Source organism: Bos javanicus, chromosome 11, assembly GCF_032452875.1.
Source record: "Bos javanicus breed banteng chromosome 11, ARS-OSU_banteng_1.0, whole genome shotgun sequence".
In the NCBI taxonomy this organism is placed as follows: domain Eukaryota; kingdom Metazoa; phylum Chordata; class Mammalia; order Artiodactyla; family Bovidae; genus Bos; species Bos javanicus.
This window is the reverse complement of record NC_083878.1, coordinates 1,679,038-1,706,629: the sequence shown is the minus strand read 5'-3', so window position 1 is coordinate 1,706,629 and position 27,592 is coordinate 1,679,038. Positions and strand designations below refer to the sequence as shown.

General features: G+C 48.7%; 1 protein-coding gene across 4 annotated transcripts in view; it reads left to right on the top strand.

Annotated features, from left to right (window-relative positions):
* Window positions 1-27,592, top strand: part of ACOXL (acyl-CoA oxidase like) — a 330,642-nt gene that overhangs the window by 53,598 nt on the left and 249,452 nt on the right. For all 4 annotated transcript variants that reach the window (XM_061431434.1, XM_061431436.1, XM_061431435.1 and 1 more), the window contains exons 6-9: window positions 4,876-4,990; window positions 5,430-5,516; window positions 7,113-7,185; window positions 13,306-13,438. In XM_061431434.1, coding sequence (XP_061287418.1) covers window positions 4,876-4,990; window positions 5,430-5,516; window positions 7,113-7,185; window positions 13,306-13,438 — 408 coding nt within the window. The remainder of the gene's footprint in view (window positions 1-4,875; window positions 4,991-5,429; window positions 5,517-7,112; window positions 7,186-13,305; window positions 13,439-27,592) is intronic.

Genomic DNA, 27,592 nt, shown 5'->3' with positions numbered 1-27,592 from the left:
GGGGGGTGAGCCAATCCCTTACATGGGGTGAGTATAGGGGTGTGTCAAGGGGTCAGGCCAGAGGGATGGCTTAGATGGTTTGCCTACCCCTGAGGTGGTGTTGTGTGCAGGGGGTAGCTCAGTATCCTGTTTTTGCTCTCGACACCCTGCTTTTTCTCCAGGCTCTTCAAAATTGGCAGTTGGGTTTTTTGGTCTCTTTGTATGTTTTCTCTATAATTTTGCCCCAACTGAGCATGCACGCAGTTATTTTTAGTCCAGTATTGTATCTTTATATACTGTGTTGTTTGAGGAGAGGTGTAGACAGGTGCAAGCATTGCAGCAAAGGGTCGCAGGTCCCAGGTCTGTTTCAGCATGATGCAATATCTTTAACTGCTGCTGCTAAGTCACTTCAGTCGTGTCCAACTCTGTGCGACCCCATAGACGGCAGCCTACCAGGCTCCTCCGTCCATGGGATTTTCCAGGCAAGAACACTGGAGTGGGTTGCCATTTCCTTCTCCAATGCAGGAAAGTGAAAAGTGAGAGTGAAGTCACTCAGTCGTGTCCGACTCTTAGCGACCCCATGGACTGCAGCCTTCCAGGTTCCTCCATCCATGGGATTTTCCAGGCAAGAATACTGGAGTGGGTTGCCATTGCCTTCTCCATCTTTAACTGTATATGGACAAAAATCCACAAGGCAACCAAAATAAAATTTGACAAAACAATCTGACTTTATTACACGGGTTGTTGTTGTTTACTTACTCAGTCGTGTCTGACGCTTTTGTGGCCCCATGGACTGTAGCCTGTCAGGCTCCTCTGTCTGTGGGATTTTCCAGGCAAGGATACTGGAGTGGGCTGCCATTTCCTTCTCTTGGGGATCTTTCTGACTCAGGGATCAAACCTGTGTCTCCTGCTTGGAAGGCGGATTCTTTATCTCTAAGCCACCAGGGAAGCCCTATTGTATGGGATGAACTCCAAAATGTTGGTAAGACCCTCTAAATCTATAGCTCTCTATGAATGGGTAACAGCAAAAATCCTGTTCTATAAATCCTACCCCCCATCTCTTTAGCTCCTATTTCCTGTCCTCAAATAAAGAAAGCAACGATCTACTTATTTCATTCTCCTTTCTAGTTTCTTGTTTGATATTAGGTATTCCTAAAAACCAGAAAGGGATAAATACATATTGCAGTTTTTTTCTAGAAATGTGTGTGTGAATGAGTGTGCAAGCTGTGTGGCCATAAGATATGTATGTGGCCATGTGCTGTGGGTGTGGCCATGTGCTGTGGGTGTGGCCATAAGCTATGAATGTGGCCATGTGCTGTGGGTGTGGCCATGTGCTATGGGTGTGGCCATGTGCTTGTGGGTGTGGCCATTTGCCTGAGCATGTGGTGACTCAGCCGTTTCTTCATTTTGGCTGTTGTCCTTTGGAATCTGGAGTTCTGTTCCTAGGGTTTTCTGACCCAAGAACGCTAGCTGGAGGCGGTCAACATTTAGAATGACACATGCAGGTGAGGGTTGTGTGAGAGGATGTCCTGCCTTGTCTCTGGCCCCAATGCTAGTTCTCTGCAGTAGCCAGTGATGTCTAAGGTCACAATAAGGGCCAGAATAAGGACTGTCGCCTATTGAATGGTCGCTCTGTGCCAGGCTCTGCCTCAAACTCTCTCTGTATAGTATACTACCACATTCATCTGCTCCCCAGGTGGGGCTAGTGGTAAAGAACTTGCCTGCCAGTGCAGGAGACGTAAGAAATGCGGGTTGGACCCCTGGGTTGGGAAGATCCCCTGGAGGAGGGCATGGCAACCCACTCCAGTATTCTTGCCTGGAGAATCCCCATGGACTCGCCTGACAGGGCTATGATCCATAGGGTCGAAAAGAGTTGTATATGACTAAAGTGATTTAGCACTCATGCACATTCTCCTACAGCAACAATCCCATAGATGTAATAATTAAGCTACTGCATGTGTGCTAGGCACCAGGCCAAGCACTCTGCAGTGCAACATTGTGTTAAATGTTCTATAATCTTATAGGAACATATTTTTGTCCTTATTTTTCAGGCGGAGAAACTATGGCTATGAAGTTAATAAGTGAATCTCAGGTTCAAGGAGATTGCCCTTAAGAACTTCGCTTTCCTGTCAGACATGGCAGATTGACCAAACATCATGGGGTTCTGCCTGCCCCATTTTTTTTTCTCCCAAAACTGTAGTATTGAGGTCACCTTGCTATCCTTTAAGGGAAAAAAACCCAGCTACAATTCTTATTTATTTGTTTTCTTCTTATAATTATTTTTTTGCACAAAAATGATTTCCCTGTGTTGGTCCTGTTTTCCCCAAACAGCATAAATGATTTAGCTACCTGGTGTGCTTTGGCAGCTGCCACTCTCTGCAGGGGAGTTGCAAAGTTGAGATCGTAATGATGAAAAGACTCTGGTGAACTTGCTGCCTCCCGGGGGAGTGAGGGAGGGAATAAGCGTATCATAGACTCAGGCCGCTGAGGGCTGCTTAGCCGAGAACGGCTTTCCCCTTCGTTGATTTCTGTGTTTTCCCCTTCATTTCCCTTTTCAAATGTTCGAGCATATCAAATGAGCTCTCTCTCCCTCCGGAGCAGTTTTAATCTCTTCAGTTTTTTTGTTATTCGTTCCTGTGGGTTGGCTGTTTTATTTTTATTTTTGGATGGTAGGTTGAGTAGCGGCATGGAAGGCTTTGAGGTAAGAGAGAGTTTTACACTTTATGCAAAATCACAAAAATAAATGAGGCTTTAAGAGCTCTCTGGCCAAAGCCATGAGTGTTTATAGGACTGACTGTTTTGTCAGTCTTCAACGACTAATTATAATAGGAACCAACACACATGGTGTGCATTATTTAGATCCAGCTTTAAACGCCAGCGTTTTGGCTGAGGCAGACTTTCCAAATCAAGTCTTTTTGCCAGAAGTGACAGAACTCCTTTCCCAGAGAGGATCAAATGTTGATGGGGACGAATGGCCTCCTGTCTCCTCCCCACACTACCAGATCTTTTCTGCCAGGTTAGCCTTTCTCTGCTACTTCCCTTCCCACCCGTGGGGTGCTATTTAATGCATCCCCTCACCACATGTTGTGTGTTACTGCACCCACCAGCCTCATAAAAACTCCTTTCTTTAAGAAGTTCCTGGTTGGCCCGATGAGACAAGGGCAGCAGCCTCCAGAGACTTAAAAATGATCAGCTCATCCATTTATGTTTCTGAAAAGCCCTTGCCTATGTTAAAAGTTTCCCTGTGTGCACATGTGTCAGAGAATGTTTTCTTGGGCTCCAAGACTGTATTTCTTGGCCAGAGGGAAAGTGCAGTCCATATACTTGAAAATCTGAAATCCAAGATGATCTTTACACGATCAATAGCTTGTTGGTTTGGTTCAGCCACATATTTGATATTGTCAGCTTCGATTAAATTTGCGGTTCTGTTTTTTTGCCATCATGCCCCACCCCGCTTCCCCTTTCCTTCCCCCTACTCCCTGGATTCTTCGACCTGTTCCAGGTACCCAGGATGCAGACTTGGCAGTTATGGTCTGTCTCTCCTTAACAAGAGGCTGAAGGGTATCCCAGGTAGCAAGCCGCATGAGAGAGGACCAAGAAGGGAAGAGAAGTGTTTCCATGGTGATCCTGTTCTGGTTCCTGGAGAGGAAGAAAAAACGAGGCAGAGTTTTGAGCAGAGACTGAAAACAAAAAGCTAATTATTTCCCTCCTGCTTTTTCCTGACCAGTGTTAACTTCAGACTGTTTTGAGCTAGACTCCTTGGTCATATTTTGGAGACAAGCTAGATGGTGTGTTCTAAGATTCATTCCCTTATAAGATGCAGAATTGTTGACACATGCTTTTTGGTTTAAGGGCTTATTCACATGAGCTTTTGAGGGAACCTTTCATTATCATATTCATTGATCAAGAACATGGAGAGAGATTTTGAAACAGTCACCCCAAGGCTTAAATGAGATATTTCTTTTTATAAAAATCAAAATTGTCTGGGATGAGATTCTAAGCAATGGTGGGACTAGGTCACAGTTGTTTATTAGTCTTGTTTGTGTTCAGATGTACACATTTAAGGGCTTCCCAGGTGGCGCTAGTGGTAAAGAAACCGCCTGCCAACCAGGAGACATCAGGGATATGGGTTAAATGCCTGGGTTGGGAGGATGCTCTGGCGGAGGGCATGGGAACCCACTCCAGTATTCTTGCCTGGAGAATCCCATGGACAGAGGAGACTGACGGGCTAAGTCCATAGGGTTGCAAAGAGGTGGACACGACTGAAGTGACTTAGCACCCCTGCCCCGACGTGTTTAACCTTTGGTTAGTTGCTGTTCAGACGATGGACTCATACCTTAGATGCAGGAGTGCCTGCGGCCCAGGATCATGGAGGACCTGAGGAACCATGCCATTGACCCAGGAGGGACAGTGTCCAGCAGACGAAATGCACAGGCATGGCTCATCGAACTGGGCCCCAGATCGCTGGGTACTCCATCGTTTCTTGTGAGACCTGCAGGTGGAGTGTTTGGGAGCGAGGGCTGTGGTGAGAGCTGAATACAGATCACCAGGGCTGTTAGGGGTTTGGGTGCTGGGCTATTTAAAAGTCAAAACCTCAGTGTGGAGCAGCCTCGAGAGAAAGAAGCTCACTGAAGAAGGATTCGTACGTTTAAGCCACAGGCTCGGACGAATGTGACACGTGCCAGTCCAACCTGACAAAGAAGAGCAGCCAGCAAGAAGGGAAGGAACGTGAGGGTGAACTAAATGATTTTGGGTCACCTACGCCTTTTCTTGAGGTCGCCTAAGTGGGCGCAGCTATGCAACGTGAATCTGTTTCACGGTGTTCATTGCACTGAGCCCAGGGGTTGAAAGGAACCGTAAGGAAGAAAACTCTGTTGCTTTGGTGTTTCTGTGCAGGAGTTTGTCATTGACACACCATGTAAAAACGCTGAGAAGATGTACATTGGAAATGCGATGTACGGGAATTACGCAGCAGTCTTTGCCCAGCTCTTCATAAATGGAAGATCTCAAGGTTTGTCACCAACACAGAATCCTAGGCCGTTTCTCTTTATTAGCACTATTCTCCCATGAGTGCTTTACACAGAATCCTTCCCCCTTCCAAGGGCTGTTTTTATCTTGTAAAAAATTCACACTGAAACTTAGCCCTGTCAGTCCAGTGGTTAAGACTCTGTGCTTCCACTGCAGATTGGGGTACTAAGATCCCACATGCGGTGTGGCACAGCTACATAAGAAATTGAGTTATTTGCCTTTTAAAAAATTTAGCACTTGGTCTCCTAAATATACATGATGAAACCATTTATCGTTACCTTCAACACTGTACACTATTATGGGCAGTGCACAGTCATACAACAAGATGAATTTCAGAATCAACATAATTGCACACTGGAAATTAGGAAAGCCTTGCTCACATCTTTAGAGATTTTAGTAAAGTGTCTTTTCACCGTCCTTAGGGCCCCACTGCTTCATCGTTCCTGTCCGAGATGAAAATGGAAGCTTGTACCCAGGAGTGACAGTCGTTGATATGATGCATAAAGAAGGTGAGTTTGCGGGTGACCCTTCTTCCACCCTCCTTTGCACTTCCTGCCTCCTCCCCACCCGACCCTACCAGCTCTTGGTGTTCAGTCTCTAAGTCATGTTCTACTCTCTGTGACCCCGTGAACTGTAGCACACCAGGCTTCCCTGTCCTTCACCATCTCCCGCAGTTTATTCACACTCATGTCCATTGAATCAGTGATGCCATCCAAACATCTCATCCTCTATCGCCTCCTTCTCTCCCTGCCCTCAATCTTTCCCAGCACAGTATCTTTTCCAAAGAACCAGCGCTTCCCATCAGGTGGTCAAAGTACTGTAGCTTCAGCTTCAGCATCAGTCCTTCCAATGAATATTCAGGATTGATTTCCTTTAGGATTTACTGGTTTGATCTTGCTGTCCAAGAGACTCAAGAATCTTCTCAAGCACTGCGGTTCAAAAGTATCAGTTTTTCAGCACTTAACCATCTTTATGGTTCAACTTTCACATCTGTTAATGACTACTGGAAAAACCATAGCTTTGACTCTACAGACCTTTGTTGGCAAAGTGATGTCTCTACTTTTTAATATACTGTCTAGATTTATCATAGCTTTTCTTCCAAGGAGCAAGCATCTTTTAATTTCATGGCTGCATCACTGTCTACAGTGATTTTGGAGCCCCAGAAAACGAAATCTGTCACTGTTTCCACTTTTCCCCACCTGAGTCTAGCCTAACTCACCAAAGCAGTGAAGGCAGAAGAGACTGGTTTTGAAGGGACCACTCTACCCACCTGCTGCTGTCCCTCTGGCCGTTTTCCAGTGTCTTTTAGGCCTTTGCTATTGCAAATTCACCCTGTGTTCGGAGGAGGAAGCATTGGGAAGGAGGAGAAATTGAGTTTGGGGTCACTGGTGGGGCTGAATGAGCTTTGCTGCTTCTGTATGTTCAGTCAGATGTTCTCTCGGCTGCCTGGAATTCTCCCCTTTTCCAGCCTCAGCAACTGCCCAGGCAGACAGCTGTGGCCCCGGCTGAGCCCTAGAAGGTCCAGTGCTTCCTCCTCCGTTCTCATTAGTGAGGAGGCAGCTGGACAGACAGGCACCACGCTGCGTGGAAACGAGAAGATGGCATCTTCACCCCAGATAAGAAAGCAGCCACGATTCTGGAAGTGGAAGAAGGGCTTTGCATTTCAGTGATGTCCAACCTAGAAAGTGGCAGCGATGGTATAACTGTTTTAAAAAATGTCTTGGTGTGTATTTTTTTAGAAATGTGTTTATATATTTGGCTGCAGCAGGTCTTAGTCACAGCGTGTGGGCTCTTTTAGCTGTAGCATACAACCTCTACTTGAGCAAACTCCAGGAGGTATTGGAGGACAGGGAAGTCTGGCGTGCTGCAGTCCACGGGGTCGCAGAGTTGGACACAACTTCCTGACTGAGCAGCAAAAGCAACATGCAAACCCTTAGTTGTGGCAAGCTGGACCTAGCTCTCTGAGCAGGGATCACACCCGAGCCTCCTGCGTTGGGATGCAGACTCTTAACCACTGGACCACCAGGGAAGTCCCAGGGGACAGTATTTCTGATGCTCATAAGCTTGTCCCACCTGCAGCTCCATTTCCTGTCTGTTCTCTCTAGGTCTACATGGTGTGGATAACGGGATTCTGAGATTTGACAGTGTTCGGATACCAAGGGAGAACCTGCTGGATAAGTGAGTAGCTGCCTCCTTAACTCAGACGTGCTGCAGCTGTGAGCTCCTTGCCTCCCAGGCCTGGTTCCTAGGTCTCATGGGCTGTACGCCCAGCTGTCTTCTTATAACCACGTTTACAGTTTTACCAGTCAGGAAAGGTGGATAAACAAATAAAAGGAAATCTAAAATTATCCCCAGTACTATCACCTTTCTTGTTGTTGCCCAGTCGCTACGTTGTGTCCAACTCTTTGCAGCCCCATGGACTACAGGACGCCAGGTTTCACCCTCCTTCACTATCTCTGGGAGTTTGTGCAAACTCATGTCCGTTGAGTCAGTGATGCCATCCAACCATTTCATCGGTCATCCCCTTTTGCTCCTGTCCTCAGTCTTTCCCAGCATCAGGGTCTTTTCCAATGAGTCAGCTCTTTGCATCAGGTGGCCAAAGTATTGGAGCTTCAGCTTCAGTATCTGTCCTTCCAGTGAATATTCAGAGTTGATTTCCTTTAGGATTGACTGGTTTGATCATCTATTCACAGTGTTTATTACACTTTTGTGTTTAACATTTTAGACTTTTCTCTATGAGTAGATACTAAAGAGAGAGAGAGATGTTTGATTTTTACTGAATGAGATCCACTTAGAAATTCTATTTTTTTTTTATAACTTGTAGTTTCTGTTTAACAAAATATGTCCAAAGTTTCTATGCAACAGTAAATACACATAGAAAAAATGTTAGTTGCTCAGTTGTGTCTGATTCTTTGAGACCCCCATAAACTGTAGCCTGTCAGGCTCCTCTGTCCATGGAATTCTCCAGGCAAGGATATTGGAGTGGGTTGCCATTTCCTTCTTCAGGGGATCTTCCTGACCCAGGGATTGAACCTGGGTCTCCTGCATTGTGGACAGATTCTTTACTGTCTGAGCTACCAGGGAAGCCTGAAATACACATAGGCATTATCATTTTTAATATTGCCATCATAAGCTGTTAATTATCTGTAAGTTATATAATCAGTCCCTTATTGTTGGGTATTTAGGTTATTTCCCTTAATTTTTTTTTGGTTATCATAAAACAGTGTTATTGCTTCCTTTGTGGATGGCAGGAGGTAAGGTACCCTCTTTCAGCTTTGGATGCTATTATAACCAGTACTGTGGAAAATTCTGAAAGGGATGGGAATACCAGACCACCTGACCTGCCTCTTGAGAAACCTGTATGCAGGTCAGGAAGCAACAGTTAGAACTGGACATGAAACAACAGACTGGTTCCAAATAGGAAAAGGAGTACATCAAGGCTGTATATTGTCACCCTGCTTATTTAACTTATATGCAGAGTACATCATGAGAAATGCTGGGCTGGATGAAGCACAAGCTGGAATCAAGATTGCTGGGAGAAATATCATTAACCTCAGATATGCAGATGACACCACCCTTATGGCAGAAAGTGAAGAAGAACTAAAGACCCTCTTGATGAAAGTGAAAGAGGAGAGTGAAAAAGTTGGCTTAAAGCTCAACATTCAGAAAACTAAGATCATGGCTTCTGGTCCCATCACTTCATGGGAAATAGATGGGGAAACAGTGGGAACAGTGGCTGACTTTATTTTTTTTTGGCTCCAAAGTCACTGCAGATGGTGATTGCAGCCATGAAATTAAAAGACACTCCTTGGAAGGAAAGTTATGACCACCCTAGACAGCGTATTAAAAAGCAGAGACATTACTCTGTCAACAAAGGTCTGTCTAGTCAAGGCTGTGGTTTTTCCAGTGGTCATATATGGATGTGAGAATTGGACTATAAAGAAAGCTGACCACCAAAGAATTGATGCTTTTGAACTGTGGTGTTGGAGAAGACTCTCGAGAGTCGCTTGGACTGCAAGGAGATCCAACCAGTCCATCGTAAAGGAGATCAGTCCTGGGTGTTCATTGGAAGGACTGATGTTGAAGCTGAAACTCCAATACTTTGGCCACCTGATGCGAAGAGCTGACTCATTGGAAAAGACCCTGATGCTGGGAAAGATTGAGGGAAGGAGGAGAAGGGGACAACGGAGGATGAGATGGCTGGATGGCATCACCGACTCGATGGACGTGGGTTTGGGTAGACTCCGGGAGTTGGTGATGGACAGGGAAGCCTGGCGTGCTGCAGTTCATGGGGTCGCAAAGAGTCAGACACGACTGAGCAACTGAACTGAACTGATTGGGTGAATAATGTCTTAAGTTGTTGTTTAGTTGCTAAGTTGTATCCAGTTCTTTTGGGGCCCCATGGATTGTGTAGCCTGTCAGGATCCTCTGTCCGTGGGATTTTCCACACAAGAATACTGGAGTGGGTTGCCATTTCCTTCTCCAGGGCATCTTCTTGACCCAGGGATTGAACTCTCATCTCCTGCTTGGCAGGCAGATTTTTTTTTACCACTGAGCCACCAGGGAAGCCCAGTGTCACAAGTGTTTAGTGTCGTTTCCCAGCATCCCTCAGTGAGATCAAGGTGCATTCCAGTGAGGTGAATGCACTTCCACAGGTGCATTCCAGGTGTGGAGCCCAGGAGTTCACAATGCTTAATGCAGGCTGCTGCTGCTAAGTCGCTTCAGTCGTGTCCGACTCTGTGCGACCCCATAGACAGTAGCTCAACAGGCTCCTCCATCCCTGGGATTCTCCAGGCAAGAACACTGGAGTGGGTTGCCATTTCCTCCTCCAATGCATGAAAGTGAAAAGTGAAAGTGAAGTCGCTCAGTTGTGTCCGACTCTTAGCGACCCCATGGACTGCAGCCTACCAGGCTCCTCCATCCATGGGATTTTCCAGGCAAGAGTACTGGAATGGGGTGCCATTGCCTTCTCCTTAATGCAGGCTGAGAAACACCAGTTACTTTTACTTTTCTCAGCATCTTTTCATGAATCCAATAACAATCCTGAACTACAGTGATATTTAAATCTGTGAAAAGGCAAGCCATCAGTCTTGCTCTGTGCTTTCCTATAGATTTTCCTTGAACATTTTACTCTTTTCTGTTGCCTTCAAGTTCTTGCCAGCAAATATATGTCATAGATATAAAAAGTTTAAATAAACTAATGGGCGAAACAAACTTAAAATGAACCAAATTTGGTTTGTTAACTTTTTTCCCCTTGTGAATTGGTAGGAAATAAAATGGAAACAGGGGCTTCCCTTGTATCTCAGACAGTAAAGAATCTGCCTGCACCACAGGTGACCCGATTCAATCCCTGTGTGAAAAGGATACCCTGGAGGAGGAAATGGCAACCCAATCCAGTATTCTTGCCTGGAGAATCCCATGGACAGAGGAGCCTGGCGGGACACAGTCCCTGGGATTATAAAGAGATGGACACGACTGAGTGACTCAGCACACACGCACAAAATGTGGGCAACAAAAGCATTTTGTAGGTATCCCAGTAGGTGATGAAGCCCCCAGGCCCCTCAGAAACAACCAGTGCCCGTGCCAGCAGATCTGAGGACCACCAGCCTTCCCTGCATGCTTCCTGTCGCTTACCAGCATCACTCCACTCTCAGAGATGGGGAAGAGGCAAGAGAAGCTGTAGATGTGGTGTGCCCTCTCTCTTACTCACCCAAATGGGATCTTAGTGGATTGGACAGTCCTCTATCAGAACCTCATCCAACTGGTTTAGCATTTATCCAATGCACTAGAGATTAGAAAGTCACATTCAATCAGAAAGAAAAATGATAGGGGGCTCCAAGGTCTGTAGAAGGTATGAGAGTGTATAGAATATTGTTTGGTAAGATTTGATTGAAAACTATTCCATTGGTATAGCCCCCCAAATACTATGAAACAGCAGAGGCAACACACTTGGGGGTGTTGGTTTATCACTTGATCAAAAATGGGCTTGTAAATAGATGTACAGATCCATTGAAATCCTTATCAAACTTCAGTTGCTTTTTTTTTGAAGGAATGGAGAAGCTGGTCCTAAAATTCAGATGGAGATGCAAGACACTCAAGAGTAGCCAAAATAATCTGGATAATGGAAAACAGAGCAGGAGGACTCCCATTCCTGATTTGAAAAATTACTACAAACCTAAAGTTGTCAGGTCACTGTGGTGCTGGTATAAGGCTAGATGGATGGAGAATGGAACAGAATAGAGGATCTAGAGAGAAATTCTAGTGTTTATAGTCAGTTGATATTTAGCAAGGGTGACAAGATAATTTAATGGGGAAAGAAAGGTCTTCTCAACAAATGGTGCTGGAACAACTGGATATCCATATGCAAATACATGAACTTGGACCTTTATTGCATACGATGTACAAAAATTAACAGAAGATGGATCACAGCTCTAAATATAAGAGCTAAACCCATAAAACTCATAAGAGAAAACATAGGTGTAAATCTTTGTGACCTTGTTTAGGCAATGATTTATGAGATTTGACAGCAAGAGCACAAAGAACCAAAGCAAAAATAGATACCCTGGACTTCATCCAAATTTGAAAACCTTGTGCAGCAAAGGACGCTATGAAGAGAGTGAAAAGACATCCACAGAATGGCAGAGAAGATTTGTGAATCATGTATAAGAACCTAATATCCAGACTATAAAAGGAACCACATTACAGCTCAACTATAAAAAGACAAATGACCCAACTAGAAAATGGGCAGAAATAGGAATGGACATTTACCCAAAGAAGATACAGAAGATGGCTAAGAGTACATGTAATGATGTTCAACATCAGTGTCAGCGAGGAAATGCCAGTTAAAAAACCACAGCAAAGTACCATTTTGTACTCACTTCATGGCTATAATAAAAGAGACAGATGATAACAAGTGTTGGCAAAGATTTAGAGAAATTCGAGCCCTCATCTATTGCTGGTGGGGATGTAAACCGGTGCTGTCAATTGGGAAAAGAGCTTGTCAGCTCTTCAAAAGTTTAAAGTCAGACTTCCCGGTAGCCTAGTGGTAAAGAATCTGCCTGCCAATTCAGGGGACACGGGTTCGATCCTTGGTCCGGGAAGATCCCACATGCCACGGGGCAACGGAGCCCATGTGCCACAACTGCTGAGCCCTCGCTCTCGACCCTGTGCTCTGCAACAGGAGAAGCCACTGCAGTGAGAAGCCTGTGCGCCACAGCCAGAGAGGAGCCCCGCCTGTGGCAACTAGAGGAAACCTGTGTGTAGCGGTGAAGACCCAGTGCAGCCAAAAATAAATAAATAAGTACGATTTCAAAAGTTAACGTCTTCATGGCACTTACCAATTCTACTGCTTGGTCTGTATGAAAACATTGTCCACAAGAGAACTGAAAATATATCCACAAAAAAACTTGTATACGGATGTTCATAACAGTTATTCATAACAGCCCAAAGAGTGGCAACAACAGAAATATCCATCAACTGATGAATGGATAAGCAACCTAAGGTATACCCGTACAATGGAATATCATTTGGCCTTAAAAGGAATGAAGCACTGATACTTGGGCAAACTGTGGGAGATGGGGAGGGAGAGAGAGGTCTGGAGGCTGCGGTCCATGGGGCACAGAGTCAGACACAGATCTGTTGCTCAGCTGGTGACTGAACAACAACCACCGATCCATGTGAAGACACGTGCAAACCTTGAGAAAAGTGTGTCAGGTGAAAGAAGCCAGACACAAAGAGCACACGTTGTGTGACACTGCTTACGTGAAACGTCCAGAATTGACAGATCCAGAGAGTTAGAGAATAGGTGAATAGCCGCCAGGCCCTAAAGGGTAGGGAATCTGGGATGTGAGTGCTAATGGCACGGGGTTTCTTTTGGGGCGATGAGGTGTTTAGGAACCGAATAGTAGTCATGGTTGTACAACTTTGTGAATATACTAAAGACCATTGAGCAGTTTAAAAGGATGAAGTTTATGGTGTATTGTGGATGGACTGCCAGGCTCCAGAGTTGGGTTAATGATGGCAGTCCTCATGCCTCTCTCTGTCTGGGGCACCACTGAGCCGCAGATGGTAGTGCCAGGATATCGGCTCTTACTTTCCGTGACCCAGCCTCTCTCAGCGTCTCCTGGGGGGGCGCTTGTCCTGCCCCTCACGCTGCTGTCTTGGGAGGGAGGTTGCAGGACGGGGAGCCCTGCGTGACTTCCCTGCGTGTGCCTGTGGGAGCCACCTGCCTTCATTTCCAGGCTCGATGTCCTCCTCCTATGCTCACCCCACCTCTCCTTCCACTCCCCGACACCGCAGGTTCGGTTCCGTGGCTCCAGATGGGCAGTACCACTCCCCCATTAAGGACAAGAGTGCGAGATTCAATGCGATGCTGGCGGCGCTGACCCCTTCCAGACTCGCTGTGACTTTCCAAGCTATGGGCTCCATGAAGGTAACTGACTAGTTTCCCTCAATGTTTGGTTTCCACGTGTCCAGAGCTGGGTAACAATCTCAGGAACTGAGCTTCTTGAACCACAGTGGGCGCAAGGTGGCTTGGGTTGCTGGTTAAATGCCAGTGCCAGTTAGCTCTACACAGAGAACTTTCTGCAGCCTTCTCACCATCCCTCTACATCCACATGTGTGCTGTGGATTACGGTGGGTGGAGCCTGGTCCTTACAGCAACAAGGCCACTAAAGGTGGGCCCCTGGAGAACAGGTCCTTCGGAAGGAGCACATCTTCTGGAAAAGCAGCTAAGAGCTGACTAGTGGGTAACAGCCTGCGTGTCTTGGCTGAGTCCATCGGGGAGTGTTGATGCGCGCACGTCTGCTTGGCACGTGACCGTCACCGTCACAGGCAGGACCATGGGGTCAGACCTCCAGGAGCCAGTCGTACCCCCCTTTCCCCACCCCTGCTATACTCTGACTTGGAAACAGCAGCCGGGAGAGAGCGCTCCGCAAGCTGCCTCCTCTTCAGAGTGCGGCACTGCCTGCCCTCTGGTTCCTTCCCGTTTCTTTCCCCTCTTAGGCTCCACGGAGCAGGGGGAAGCTGCACGGAGCATTGAGATACCAGCAAACATCCATGTGTGGCTGGCACCCGGCTTCTCCACTGAGAAGGGATGAGTTCCGTTCACTTGACCCCAGGCCTGGCGTCAGGAATAGCAGGAAAGCCCTCCCTCCCTCCCTCTGCCGGGTCTGTGCGGCTCACAAGCCCGCCTGGCCGCGCTCCGCCTCCATGGCGCTCTTCCCCGCCGTGGGCGCAGCTGTGATACTCAGTCCTGAGCTGGTGACTGCCGGCCTGCTTGTGGGTGCTGCTTCTGTGCTTATTCGCGCTGGCTCTGTAAAGTGGGTGAGGTGCGTGTTCAGTTCTGAAGACCCAGGTCTGGAGTGGCCCGGCGGGTCTCAGCCAAACCAACTGAGTGGGTGAGGCTCCAGGAGAACCTCAGGATGTGGGCCCAGGAGTGACTCCAAGGCGCTGATCCAGCAGCAAAGCGCAGAGGGAAATACTGGGCTGGCCAAGAGCTCATATGTGCGATGTTACACAGAAACCTGAAAGACCCTTTGGCCAAGCCGGTACTTCTCCTGGGGGTCCAGCGGTGAAGAACCAACCTGCCCGTGCAGGAGACATGAATTGGATCCCTGGTCCGGAAAGATCCCACATGCCTCGAGGCTACTAAGCCCGGTGCCACAACGATCGAGCCTGTGCTCTAGAGCCCGGGAGCCATGGCTGCTGAAGCCCCTGTGCTTGGAGCCTGTGCCCTGCACCGAGAGAAGCCTCAGCAGGGAGAGGCTTTCGCACCACAGCTGGAGAGGAGCCGCCAGTCCCTGCAGCTAGAGAAAGCCTGCACATAGCAACAAAGAGCCAGGGCTGTCAGATACAAATAAATAAAATAAATACTTCTCCCGCGTCTGGGATAGACACCGTTTCAGCCATCTCTCAGACTCCAGAAGGCAAAAGCTGAGAAAGCAGATGCACCTAGAATTGCTCTGTAGAGCAGACGGGAAAGAAATCTGCTCAGGGTTCCCTGGTGCTGTGATGGCCGCTGTGGCTGCACGAGGGCTGCTTGGATCGCAGTAGCCTCTGGGCCCCTCGGAGGGGCGTGCTGCTGAATATTAAAGCCACACCCTGGTTCGTGGCTGTAAAGGTACTCTGGAAGCCCTGTGCTGGAGTGGGTGATGCCATGGGAAGGATGTCTGTACTGCCAGGGGCCACTGGTGGACTCCCAGGGTGGCTGGCATAGGGTGGTGGAGATGGGGCACTGGAGTGGGTACTTTTGGGAGAGAATCAAGTTAAACTTTTTTTAAAATTAATTTTGATGTATTTATTATTTTTTGACTGCACTGGGTCTTTGTTGCTGCATATAGGCTTTCTCTGGTTGCAGTGTGAGGGATTTTCACTGCGGTGGCTTCTCTTGTTTCTGGGCATCGGCTCTAGGCAAGCAGGCGTCAGTCGTTGGAGCACTTGGGCTTAGTAGTTGCCTGAGTAGGCTCCTTGGCTCCAGAGCGCTGGCTGGGAAGATCTCACATGCCACGGAGTGGTGGGGCACGGGCTTAATTGCTCCGTGGCATGTGGGATCTTCCCAGACCAGGGACCAAACCTGAGTCTCTTGCATTGGCAGGTGGATTCCTAACCCCTGAGCCACCAGGGAAGTCCTGGTAGCCTTCTTTAAGCCTCACTTACATTCTGTAAAATGGGCCTTCTGATCACAGTGCAGCCTGAGTGAGGACGTGTGCGCAGCGATGTGACACAGCAGTGATGAGCCGGCACCTGCTCTGTGCGGGAGGCAGGTTTTCCCGGTGAGCAGAGGCCCGCTGCAGAGCTGGACGGGCTCAGACCCGAGGGGTCCAGATGCTGCCGGGGTGTTGTCCCTGACGGACCCGGGCCATTGTGATCTCATCGTGAGCCTCTTGGATGAGAATGACCTCGCCTCTCTTGGCAGCTCCTCCTCTCTCATGGCTCAACCACGGGACAGATGCTGTCTCAGGGGAAACCTCAGATGGTCCTGCTTGCCCCGCACTTGCTGATGAGCAGGGAATGGATCACTTTCTCTGACGCTCGTTTCGCCTGTGTTAGAAAACTGTCACCGCAGCTCCCTGTTTGCTCAAGGCCGGGCGCGCCTGCTGCTTTAAAACTCTGCCCAGATGTCTTTTTTCCCCGCTGCCATGGTTGCCTCTCATTTTCGTCACATTTCTCAGTCCTTTCAGGTTTTCTCTTAAAGACTTGCTGTAATAGCCTTGCTGTGTTTGTGCCCCCAGATGCCATGTCCGATTAAATTATTAGCAGGGACTAGAGGAAAGGAAGCTAAGACATTTGGCAGGGATTGGGGAGGGCGCATTGATCGAATTCTGCAGCTGAAGTAGAGGGGGATGCTGGGGAGCCTTTTCTGAAGGAGGAAGGGATCTAGGGAGAGTCACTGTGAGTTGGGAGGCAGAGGAGGAGTCAGAAACACACATGAGACCGAGCTCAGAGTTTTGGGTTGATTTTGCAGGAAAGTAATATTTTAGCATTTTAGGACGAGATGGTTGGATGGCATCTCCGATGCAAGGGGCATGAACTTGGGCAAACTCTGGGAGAGGGACAGGGAAGCCTGTTGTGCTGCAGTCTGTGGGGTTGTGAAGAGTCAGACCTGGCAACAACAACAATATTTTAGCATAAGAAAAGCTGGTCCCCACTTTAAGAGTCTCCCTCATCCTTTAAGTAGGTGTTACTCCGCAGCTGGGGCCCACCCTCAGGGTTCCTGGTGCAGCAGCACCGGCATGGGGCCAGAGAATCTGCGTTTCCTCCCAGGTCCCAGGTGATGCTGCGGTTACTGGTCCAGAACCACACTTGGAGAATGGCTGCCCAGAACAGACGGGTTTGGGACTTCTCTGGTGGTCCAGTGGCTAGGTCTCCGAGCTCCCAGTGTAGGGGGCTGGGTTTGATCTCTGGTCGGGGGACTAGATCCCATATGACTAACAGTTTGCATGCTACAACGAAGATCAAAGATCCCACATGCCATAGCTAGGACCTGGCACAGTCAAATAAATAAAAAGCAACGCCCCCCCACCCCTTGCTGACTATAAGCCATGCCCATGATACATGCTTCACAGGTATTAACTCATTTCTCCTCAAACAACTCTGAGAGGGCTCCATCCATCTCCTCATTTTACATATGGGGAAACTGAGGAGGTAAAGGAATCTGTCTGAGGTGGGCATTCATTATGCTGCCTTTGATTTTGGTGGTTCTTATTCAGGGAGTTGTTGTTTAATCTGCTAGTCATGTCCAACTTTTTGCAACCTCATGGACTGTAGCCCACCAGGCTCCTCTGTCCATGGGGTTTCCCAGGCAGGAACACTGGAGTGGGTTGCCGTTTCCTTCTCCAGGGGATCTTCCTGACCCTGGGGTTGAACATGCATCTCCTGCATGGTCTCCTTCTGGTCTTTGTCACGGGGCCACCGGGGAAGCCTTTTCAAGAGTCCCTTTCCTCTACTGATGGGAGTTTGGGACCTTGCGTCCTCGAACGACCTTTCGAAGACCTTCTGATGGTTCATGGGACATTGGAACAGCAAAGAGGAGGAGGCTGGGGGCAGCTGAGTCTCCTAAGACGGAGGCGGCTGTTGGTCCATGAGGGTGAGGTGGTGCCGTCACTTGGGTGAACACGAGGCAGAGCAGGCTTTGGGCTCCTGCTGCTCTCTGGTCTGGTCTTGGGGTGTTCGCTATGTCTGCTCAGTCGCTCAGTCGTGTCCAACTCTCTGTGACCCCATGGACTGCAGCCTGCTAGGCTCCTCTGTCCATGGGGATACTCCAGGGAAGAATACCGGAGTGAGTTGCCATGCCCTCCTCCAGGGCAATCTTCCCAACCCAGGGATTGAAGCCAGGTCTCCCACATTGCAGGCAGATTCTTTACCATCTGAGCCACCAGGGAAGCCCAAGAATACTGGAATGGGTAGCCTATCCTGCTCCAGGTTATCTTTCCAACCCAGGAATTGAACTTCCTTCTACATTGCAGGTGGATTCTTTAGCAGCTGAGCTACCAGGGAAGCCCTCCCCAGAAATGACATCGGGGTTCTCTTCCCCAGTGTCTGGTTCCTGCATCCAGCCCTGTAGTGCCATGCTTGTGTGCCTCAGTCACGGGCCAGGGCTGGGGAGCTGGTTTCAGGGTGTAACTAACATCCTATCTGCTCTGTTGACCTCGAACCAGATGTTATGACTTCCTTTCCTCTGGTGAAGCTCACTCAGTCCTCTTATATTCATAATTTTAATTTCTGTGGCTACTACTCAGATGGTAAAGAATCCACCTGCAATGCAGGAGACCTGGGTTCAATCCCTGGGTCAGGAAAATCCCCTGGGGGAGGGTGTGGCTGGAGTATTCTTGCTGGAGAATCGCCATGGATAGAGGAAACTGGTGGGCTATAGTTCATGGGGTTACAAAGAGTCAGACACGACTGAGTGACTAACACTTACACTTACCACTATGAAGCTATCAGATTTTTGTCTGTTTAACTCCACCTCCTGGAAAACCCAGATGAGTGAAAAGCTGGGAGGTAAATAAGTGGGTGGGTGGGAGGAGGGATGGATGGAGGGATGGATGGGTGGGTGGGTAAATGGATGGGTGGGTGGGTGGATGAATGGACAGACAGACAGCTGAATGGACAGGCGAATGTGTGAGTGTGTTGGTGGATGGGTGTATGTATGAGCACACGCATGTGTGGAAGGAGGGAGGGGGAAATGGAAGGAAGAAAGGTGGTGCTGGTGGTAAAGAACCCACCTGCCAACGCAGGAGACACGAGACGCGAGTTTAGTCCCTGGGTCGGGAAGATCCCCTAGAGGAGGGCATGGAAAGCCACTCCACCATTCTTACCTGGAGAATCCCATGGACAGAGGAGACTGGTGGGCTTCAGTCCATGGGGTCATAAAGAGTCGGACACGACTGAAGTGACTTAGCAAACATCTGCTCATCCATCATCTGCCAACTCACCCATTCTACTACAAAGACTCTGAACGCAGTGATGATCAGTTCCTCTATGATTTAGTAGTTAGTGGGAGCTGTGGAATATTCTCAAGAAAAGCAGCCACTCACTGAATGGACATCACATATTAGAAAAACCTCCCCAGGCAGGGGTGTGTCAGGAGAGGCCAGAAGCATACAGCTCTCTTCCAGCAGTAGGCTCGAATAAGGGGCATCTCTGTAGGGCCATGTGAGTCTAAGAGCTTCAGGGTCGGCGGGGGGGGGGGGACTGAAATGAATATGTTTGGAAGGAGGTGAAAGCGCTGTGATAATGAGCATGGTGAGACCTCTGCCCCATCAAACAGTGTGGCATAAAGAGGGTGGAATAGAGAGGAGGGGATGGGTTCCCTGGAGTAATGTCTTGAAGATATGTGCTACCCACAAATGTGTGTTCTGTTGGAACTGGTAAACCGAAGTTGCTGGATGTTTATTCTCTTGGCACTTAAAAAAATATTTATTTGGCTTCTCTGGGTCTTAGTTGCAGCTCGTGGTATCTAGCTCCCTGCATGCATGCTCAGTTGTGACCCCCCAGACTGCAGCCCACCAGGCCCCCTGTCCATGGGATTCTCCAGGCAAGAATGCTGGAGTGAGTTGCCATTTCCTTCTCCAGGGGATCTTCCCAACCCAGGGATCGAACCCAAATCTCCTGCACTGCAGTCGAGTTCTTTACTGCTGAGCCGCTTGGGAAGCCCCTCTAGCTCCCTGACGAGGGATCAAACCTGGGCCCCCTTCGTTGGGAGTGTGGAGTCCTAGCCACTGGACCACGGAAGTCCCAACCCTTTCATAGCATGGCCAGTCATCTCTTCACACAGAGAGTGGTACTGGAGAGATGAAGACAGGGGCTCCTCTGTGTCAGCTGTCTGTCTTTTCAGATGCGTTACATGTGTCCCGAGGGAGCAGAATCATAAGCTCATCTTGTTCTACACAGGTTGGAGTTATTCTTTCTTTAGCATCCTAACACGCGCTCACATACACACATGGAGTGGGGAGCAGAGTAGCAGAACTTGCTCAAATGCTGGGGAAGTCCCATGGGATGAGAGCTTTGGCCTGAATGATCCATAGAGGGACCATCTGTAAAATACAGTTTCCAGGATTTTCTGATGTAGACACTTCTTGAGGCTGACCACCAGAGGGCGACAAATACCAATAATGATTTGCAGATGTCTTCCCTTTACATTTTGTTTACTTTTCTATTCAAGAATTGGCTGGGATTTTTTGTTCTCATTAGCTTCCTATCAGTTGTGAGTGTTGCTTTTTACAAAGTGGTGGATATAAGGAGAATTGGAATTCATCAGGGTAATAATTGTTGGGCTCAAGATCAAGACTCTAGGATGTGGAGTTATCTTTTTTTTTAATTTATTTTTAAAAATTGAAGTATAGTTGATGTACAGTGTTTGTTTACAGTGTCGGTTGCTGTTATTTATATGTGTGTGTGTATATATATGTAACATATATGTAAAACTGTGGGTGTGTATAGTGGTTGAGTCACTCAGTTGTGTCCAACTCTTGCGGCCGCATGGCCTGTGGCCCACCAGGCTCCTCTGTCCATGGGACTTTGTAGGCGAGAATGTTGGAGTGGGTTGCCATTTCCTCCTCTGGGGGATCTTCCTGACCCAGGGATCCAACGCGCATCTTCTGCATTGCAGGTGGATTCTTTACCACTGAGCCACCAGGGAAGCCTCCAAGGAACAGGACTCCCTTCAACTAAGTCATCAGAGGCTGAGTCAACCTTGTGGGAAACCCCAGTCTCCTCAAACCCTGGGCGTGGCCGTGGGAGCTGTGAGGGAACGAGGGATGGTGTTGTCAGTGCAGAGCGATCCCAGCTTGCTCTGGGCCTGGGTCCTGCTTGGGAGGGGCTTGCCTGCCTCGGTTTCAGCAGCAGCCTGTTCACCTAGGGCAGGCAGAAGGGGTGCGCGGGCTGCAGCTGCAGGGAGCTTCACCTCGCCATGGAAGCCCTGTTGTCTGCCTCTAGGGAGTGCTGTCTGTGCCACCTGGAAGGCCAGGCGTGGATGACGGATGGATGGTGTGCCGTCCTTAGGAGATTTTCCACCTGAAACTTGATGCTCCCTGTAGCACAAGGACTGCGCGCCTTCCCCTCCCTCCATGCTTCGTCACTCATTCTCTCGTCCCTGATGAGGAATCCATCCAGTGCCTCCCTGTTCGAAGGACACATTCTGAGCCTTTTAACCATCTTTTTTTTCAATTGCTTTATTTCTGTATCTATATGGCTGTGCTGGGTCTTCCTCACTGAGTGGGCTCTTCTCTACTTGTGGAGAGCCTGGGCGGGCCACTCTCTAGGGATTCTCTTTTTGCTGAGCACAGGCTCTAGAATGTTTGGGCTCGGTAGTTGCGGCTCCCAGCCTCCAGGGCACAGGCTCAGTAGTTTTGGCGCATGGGCTTAGCTGTCCCTGCAGTATGTGGGATTTACCCTGACCAGGGATTGAACCTGTGTCTCCTGCATTGGCAGGTGGAAACTTGGCCTCTGAGCCACCAGGGAAGCCCATCATTGTTTCTTTTTTTTTTTTTTAATTGAAACAGCAGTCCTGTAAGATGGATACTGTCGTGATTCCCATTTTCCGATTGAGAAAACTGAGATGCAGAAGGAGGTGACAGCTTGTCTGGAGTTTTCTGGGTCTCCCGCTGCAGCAGTCTGGTGCTGGAGTCCAGCCCTGACTCACACTGGGTTGCTTAGTCACCCTCAAGCAAGAGGTTCTTGGAGTTCAGCTTCGACTGTGCTCCCTGTCATCTTCGGACCACTTTGGCTCACAGTTATATTTGCTTTGGTAAACCAAACCAAGATGCAAAATAATTCACTGTCTACATTGGAAAACATGGAGAATCCTCCCAAACTGGGGTTTGGCAGATGCTGAATGGTTAGCCCTGGGGCCAGAATTCAGGCTTCCTTCCCTGCTGCGAGCTGGGACCTGACTTTGTCAAGTGGTACCACTATCTTTGCCTGATGGTCCCGTGTCACTGCGGTTCTGAGCGGTTGTGCACTGGGAGCAGGAGCAGGGAGGGGAGATGGGCCGCTCCAGACTTCATACTGAATGTCCTTTTATGGGGAGAAGGTCTGTTTATCATGTATCATGTTCATTGAGTGTGTTCAGCTCTGAGCTCAGTCCAACAGAATGATTTCTGAATGTTTCTGTCTACCACAGTGAAATTGAACAAGCCAAAGACGTTCACACTTCTTTTTGTTGTTGTTGGTCAGTTGCTAAGCATGCCCAACTCTTTGCAATACCATGGAATGTGCCACAGGACTCCTCTGCCCTTCACTATCTCCAGGAGTTCACTCAAATTCCTGTCCATTGAGTCAGTGATGCTATCTGACCATCTCATCCTCTGCTGCCCCTTTCTCCTTTTCCCTTCCCAGAATCAGGGTCTTTTCTAGTGAGTTGGCTCTTTGCATCAGATGGCCAAAGTATTGAAGCTTCAGCTTCATCATCAGTCCTAATAAATATTCAGGGTTGATTTCCTTTAGCATTGACTAGTTTGATCTCCTTGCAGTCCGAGGGACTCTCAAGCGTCTTCTCCAGCACCACAATTTGAAAGCATCAGTTCTTCAGTGCTCAGCCTTCTTTATGGTCCAAATCTCACATCCTTACAGGATTACTGGAAAAGCATTAGCTTAGACTATATGGAGAAGGCAATGGCACCCCACTCCAGTACTCTTGCCTGGAAAATCCCATGGATGGATGAGACTGGTGGGCTGCAGTCCATGGGGTCACTGAGGGTTGGACACGACTGAGCGACTTCACTTTCACTTTTCACTTTCATGCATTGGAGAAGGAAATGGCAGCCCACTCCAGTGTTCTTGCCTGGAGAATCCCAGGGACGGAAGAGCCTGGTGGGCTGCCGTCTATGGGGTCACGCAGAGTCGGACACGACTGAAGTGACTTAGCAGCAGCAGCAGACTAGATGGACCTTTGTTGGCAAAATAATGTCTCTGCTTTTTAATATGCTGTCTAGGTTGGTCATAGCTTTCCTTCCAAGGAGCAAGCGTCTTTTAATTTCATGTCTGCAGTGACTTTGGAGCCAAGGAAATAAAGTCTGTCACTGCTTCCACTTCTTCCCTTTCTGTTTGCCGTGAAGTGGGCAAGTAGGTCTCGTCTAGGGTCCTCAAAGTTTCAGGCTGGTCATTGGGAATGTCAGCCTCCAGAGATTGATTAGGACCTATGTCTTCGTGGTCACTCTTGTCTGCTTTGGACTTGGTTAAGCACTTGGTGGATGGATGGATGGATGAATATCGTGGTGAAGGGAAGGTGTCTTTAGTGCAGAATAAATCAGTCCAAATGAGCTCTGTGGAGATCAGATGCGGTATTTCATCTGTATTATGGATACGGGAACTCTGATCTGCATCTTGAAGCAACGGCAGTGAACATTCTCCATTTCTTGTGTGTGTGTCCAGATCTTTGTTGTGTGACTTTGGGACCTGCCCCGCCAGCGTGCTTGCAGCCCAGGCACGCGTGTGTCCGGGCAGAGACTCTGTTTTTGTCCCCTGCAGTGCTCATTCGCTCCCTAGCTCACCCTTGCACACTGCTCATGGGTGAGTCACACTGACAACACACTGTCGGTGTGACGGTGGTGCAGTTCGGGTGTGTGACCACAGGTCTGAGGATGTTTCTAAAGGCGGTCGTGTGATAGGTTTCAAGCTTGGAGAGCAGCCCTGGCCCCAGACTGCAGAGGGGCTGGGTTGAGGAAACTCTTTCTGAGGGAGAGAAACTGATCTCAGTGTCCAGCAGTCGACCTGCTGCCACCTCCCGGGTCCACACAAACCGTTTCTGCACCCTCGACCCTCCCAGGCTCTCCCGTTCCTGCTCACCTGCTCTTTTAGGTCTCCAGGAGACCTCAGGCTCTTGTGGCTGCCTTTCTGGGTATAGAGCTTGTGCAGCACCTGGTTTATCTCAGCCCTGGTGTTAACTGTTGTCTCATCTCCGATTGCCCCTTAGACTGTGAGCTCCTGGAGGGCAGGGTTTCACGCAGCACTAGCTGCTGCTCTGTTAGCGGCCCCTCAAAAAATACCTGTGAGCTGGCCCAGCCCTGTGACTTCCCCCGCCCATCACAAGCATCTTCATGCTCTCGGGCTCCAGGAGCCAGGAAGGGGCACTGGCATGTGCTGAATGCCCGTAGTGGGCCAGCTGTGTGAGGCTCAGCGTGCCTTCTCTCACCCAGTGTGCACAGCAGCTTTGTGGTGATTCCCATTTTATAGATGAGAAGACAGAGGCTGGGAAGTGAAGTAGCTTGGCAAAGGCAAACAGCTCATGGGGAGTGGGGCAGTATTGTGCCCACCCCACCCCAGAGGGGCCCCCCTGAACTCCTCTTGCCAAAGACTGCTTGCTTGCTTTCTTTTATTAGTTTTGGCTGCACTGGGTCATCACTGCTTCGAGGGCTTCTCTCTAGCGGCGAGCAGGGGCTGCTCTCTGGTTGCCATGGGCTTCTCACTGCGGTGGCTCTTCTGGCTGCCGAGCTCGGGCTCTAGAGCGCATGGGCTCCGTAGTTGCAGCACACGTGCTCAGGTTCAGCGTGCGGGATCTTAGTTCTCTGACCAGGGATGCAATCCATACCCCGACCCCCGACACCAGCAGGGATGCGCCAGTGGCTTGATTTTGAGGCTGCACTGGAGAATGAGCACTAGACCTGCGGCCTCAAGTGCAGCGTCTTGGATCGCTGGCGACTTCCCTGCCTCTTGCTTGGGCAGCCTCTGACCTTTGAGCCGAGGCCATTCTGAGCCTTGGGTCCCGTCTGTCCCCAGGATTCTGGGGACAGCCCTAGACTTGAACTTGACGTTTGTTCCCAGGGGTATTATAGGTCAGGCAGTCAGAATGATAGGCCCTGGCCCCGGGTTGACTCTACGGGGTCCTATTTTCTTCATTAACTTTTTGCCTGATGAGAATGTTGTCGTGAGTCGACTTTTAAAAAATATTTGCATATCTCATTTCTTTGTCTGATTAGCGTGGCAAGAATGATGGCCCAGTTTTCATGCCTGAATACATAACTGTCACAGTGTGAGGTGCTGAGGGGCCAGTCTCCATTTCTCGCGTCTAGCATCTCATCCAGGCTTTGTTTCTATCCACGCTCCAGACTTGTCTTTGAAAGGAACTCACCTTGTCAACCAAACGAGATCCTTCCACTGCTGCGAAATACATCTGAGATTAAAGGACACTTTTGTAAATGTTTGTGTGTGACTGAGCTTCAGATCACTAGATGTGCTTAACATAAGAAGTGTGCTCTCTGCCTATACTCTGTTTTTTTAATTAAGTAGAATTTTTGAAAGGGAGAGGAGGAATTTAAGTATGGCCTTTCCTCTGGTACAACCCTGCCTTTACATAGCACCTTATGAATCCTCTTTTTCACTCAGTGCGTGCATGCTCAGTTGCTCAGTCATGCCCGACTCTTTGTGACCCCATGAATTGTAGCCTGCCAGGCTCCTCTGTCCATGGGATCTCCCAGGCAAGGATACTGGAGTCGGTTGCCATTTCCTCCTCCAGGCGATCCTCCTGACCCAGGAATCAAACCTGCATCTCCTGCACTGGCAGACAAATAAATCATTTAAAGGGATTTTTTGGCTGTGCTGGGTCTTAGCTGTGGCTCCACCGTGGAAGGGGAGCTCTTCCTCAGTCGTGACATGGGAACTCTTAGTTGTGGCACGTGGGATCTAGTTCCCTGACCAGGGATTGAGTGTGTGCCCCCTACGTTGGGAGTTCGGAGTCTTAGCCACTGGCCCATCAGGGAAGTCCCAGGAAGTGAAATTCTGGCTGGAGACCTTTCCGAGTCAATGTATAGAAACTTCTCTCAGTCTTTGAAACGCTGTATAGTAACTCACTGCGGCTGAACCCTCTCCTGGTGGACGCTTATGTTGTTCCCAGGCTTTGCTTTTAGAAGACAGTGCTGCATCAGATGTCCTTCCTGTTTAGACATGACTCTGATATCTTCGTGGAGAAATGCCTTGGGCACCCAGCCACAGTGGAGGTTTTTCTTAGAATTCTGAAAAAATACTCATTTTCTTCATTTTGATGTGACTTGTGCTTCCTTCTGTGGTTGACTGAAGGCCTGGGCTGGTTTTCTGAGTATAACTGGTAGCAGAAAGGCTTGAAGGATTGGAGAGAGAGTGAGGAGTGCTGGATATTCCAGAAGACTTAGAGATGCTTCAGAGCACCTGCCTGAGAGGAGTTAGGGGAGTCTGATGTGAAAGGACAGACAGCCCCTGAAACTTCCACGATCCCCACAAAACTGGATGTTTCATTTAATTGCCCATTACCAAACTGGTTGCTTACCAACAAAGAATGAGAGGCGTCTTTGGACAAAAATAGAGCACACTAGAGGGAATTTTTCTCTCAGCGTCTCCTCCAGTATCTCTTATGCAAAGGCCGAGGTGAACCTTGCAGAAGCATTGCTGAGTATGTCTACCTTAGTCACGCACCTTCTGCATCTCTCTAGTGTCTCCAGGCTCATACTCCCAATGTTTTCCATTGTACTTAAGACTCTCAGTATGGCATGATGCTTGGGGCTGTGGCAGCCACTTTGTGACCATGAGGCAATGAGCACAAGGATGAGCAGCTAGTTGCTAAACATGGACCTATAGGGCTTGGTCCCTAAGGACATTGTTGAGCAACTAAACTAACATCAGCATTCACTCATCTTCAGACGACTTATAAAAAACAACAAAAGAAACTTACTTGTTTAATCTAAAAAAAGATGCTCAGTACTTCAGTCCAAATATCCCCAGGGATTCAGTGACTTTGTGGCTATGTGATCTTAGGCAAGGTAGCAGAGTCTCTGAGTCTCCATCTTCCCATCCCCGAATGGGGATAGTTCTGCATCCTTCTCAGAGTTTTTACAAGGCTTAGACGAAGTGACATTTCTGCTGTGCTTGGCACCACATTCAACCTGCAGAAAGTGCTTGGTGGTTACCACCCACAGGTGTATTATTGCCCAGACTTCCTGCCTGACTCAGAGTCCTTACTGCTGAGCCATTACTCACGCTGCGGCCCCCGTGTGATGGTCTCATCTCACCAGACTGACTCTTCCAGTCCCTTGAGGCCTTGCTCAAGTGCCAGCTCCCCTGTGGAGACTGCTTGGTTTGATTACTCCTTGGGAAGTGGGTTTTTCTCTTCAGAGGAAGAGAAGGCACCGTTGAGAATTGTCCTGGAAGCATGGAGAAAACTCAGACTACTTATTCTGTCACCTGAGGAGGCAGTGATGAGTCACAGCAGAGCCTGTAAACTAGGGAAGGTGTTCTTCATTTCTCCTGTGAGTCCCAGTGGCCACACACTCACACTTCAGCAGGGCCCTCTTTGTCTGGTCTTGTCTTCCCCGTCCTCTGCTGAGTGTGTATGCGTCGTCTCTGTCAACCCACCAATTTAGGTGAACTGTCTCCCCTCCCATCAATGCCCGAAGTGACCAGCTTCAAGTTCCCCTTCTCCTTACATGCTCAGCTGCGTCCAGCTTCTTGTGACCCTACTTAAGTTATACTGACTAAAGATTCCGGTCATGAAAGGGAAGCGTTGTGAGGCTCTCCTGGAGTCCGGCTGGAAGACTTTATTTCTATGAGATGTGCCCTCGTGTTTTTACTCCCTTTCTTGAATCTTTATTTCAAAATTTTGTTCTTTTTATTCAATGTG